This window comes from Buceros rhinoceros, unplaced genomic scaffold (genome assembly GCF_000710305.1).
Source record: "Buceros rhinoceros silvestris isolate BGI_N320 unplaced genomic scaffold, ASM71030v1 scaffold23774, whole genome shotgun sequence".
NCBI classification, from domain to species: domain Eukaryota; kingdom Metazoa; phylum Chordata; class Aves; order Bucerotiformes; family Bucerotidae; genus Buceros; species Buceros rhinoceros.
Window position 1 is genome coordinate 64,151 of NW_010410382.1, and position 1,335 is coordinate 65,485.

Below are 1,335 nucleotides of genomic sequence, written 5' to 3' on the forward strand. Positions count from 1 at the left end.
AGGAACCTCTTCTTTGTGTTGTTTGCTTTTCTTTCGTGCTGTTTACTCTGAACAGTGCAATAGTTTTTTTATCTTCTGTTGATTGTAGTGATTGTTTTTCTTCTGTGCGTTGCAGAGGTAGAGAAGGAATTGGGAAAGAAGGGCATGAGGAGTGTGGTGAGCAATTTCCTCCAGGCCCCAGAGTTACCAACCAAAACACGAACATCAAGAAGAGCTACTGAAAGCAAAGATGCCAACGAGGGCTTGGAGACTGCACATGCTCGAGGTCAGGGGGAATGTGGTAGGTTTTAATTAAAGTCATTGTTCCTTCAGGAAATACAGAGGAGAACAAAATGCATGTCCAGGTCTTCACCTAGGCAAAGCCGTGTCTAGTAGCAGGTGCCATCTTTCTGTACCACGATTGTGTTTCTGGGAGGCAGGCTGCTGAGTTTGCTTTCCTGGGTTCAGAAGTCCTTCTGTGATTTTTTTGCGAAGGTACGTCGTTAATCTTGGGACCAGATACACACAGCTGAGAGTGTGAATCCTTAACTGACTGTACTTACCATTGCTTAGAGAAACCCTAAGAGTTCTTTAAACATAACGGCTGTTGCCTGCAGCTCCCTGTAGACCAGAGACTGAGCATGGAGCTCTCTCATCGTACCCTCTTCCCATTCCCTGGTAGGAGCTATCAGTGGGATCTCCCACTGCATCTGAGTGCTGGGTAATCTGCTGTGTTCAAGCCACTTTACACTACCACACTGCATAATTTAAAGCAGGACGATTGCTTGGGTTTAGCGAGCTCCATAAGGGAGGTTTCTTCACCGTTCTATCCTACCAGATTTGTGCTTGGAGCACTGAAGAGTATTACTCTGGGCAGGTACCAAATATAATTTCAACAAGGGACAAAGAGGTATTTACAGAATCTTCCATGAAATTAAACTCTTTCATTCAGTTTCCTCCAGAACTTGCCTTCCATTTGAGGTAATAAAAGCCGTAGTAAAATGCTGGATGATACAGTAGATTTGTATCTAGCTCATTTGAAAAACAATAAGGTAAAACAAAATACAGTGGGTTTTTTTTTCTCCTGCAGCTCCTGTCGAGGCTGCCTTCTCTGACCATTCGTGTGAGTGACCTTTTCTGTGTAGTGTCACATTTGCCTGGTAGCACATGTTTAAGTAGCAGATGTACATCTGGACAAAGAGGGGAAAAAAAAGAGGGGATGTAAAATGTTGGAAAAGAAGTATCAGTGACTTAGAAAGGAAGGGTTTTTATCATATATAGGAAATGTAATTGCCTGCTATTACAGGCTTTGAAGTAAAATAACTTCATTTAAATACTTAAGGGCTTTCAGAGATT

At 42.5% G+C, this 1,335-nt stretch overlaps 1 protein-coding gene across 2 annotated transcripts in view; it reads left to right on the forward strand.

Annotated features, from left to right (window-relative positions):
* Positions 1-1,335, forward strand: part of ABL1 (ABL proto-oncogene 1, non-receptor tyrosine kinase) — a 30,409-nt gene that overhangs the window by 25,999 nt on the left and 3,075 nt on the right. For both annotated transcript variants that reach the window (XM_010135607.1, XM_010135608.1), the window contains exon 10: positions 116-280. In XM_010135607.1, the coding sequence (XP_010133909.1) occupies positions 116-280 (165 nt within the window). The remainder of the gene's footprint in view (positions 1-115; positions 281-1,335) is intronic.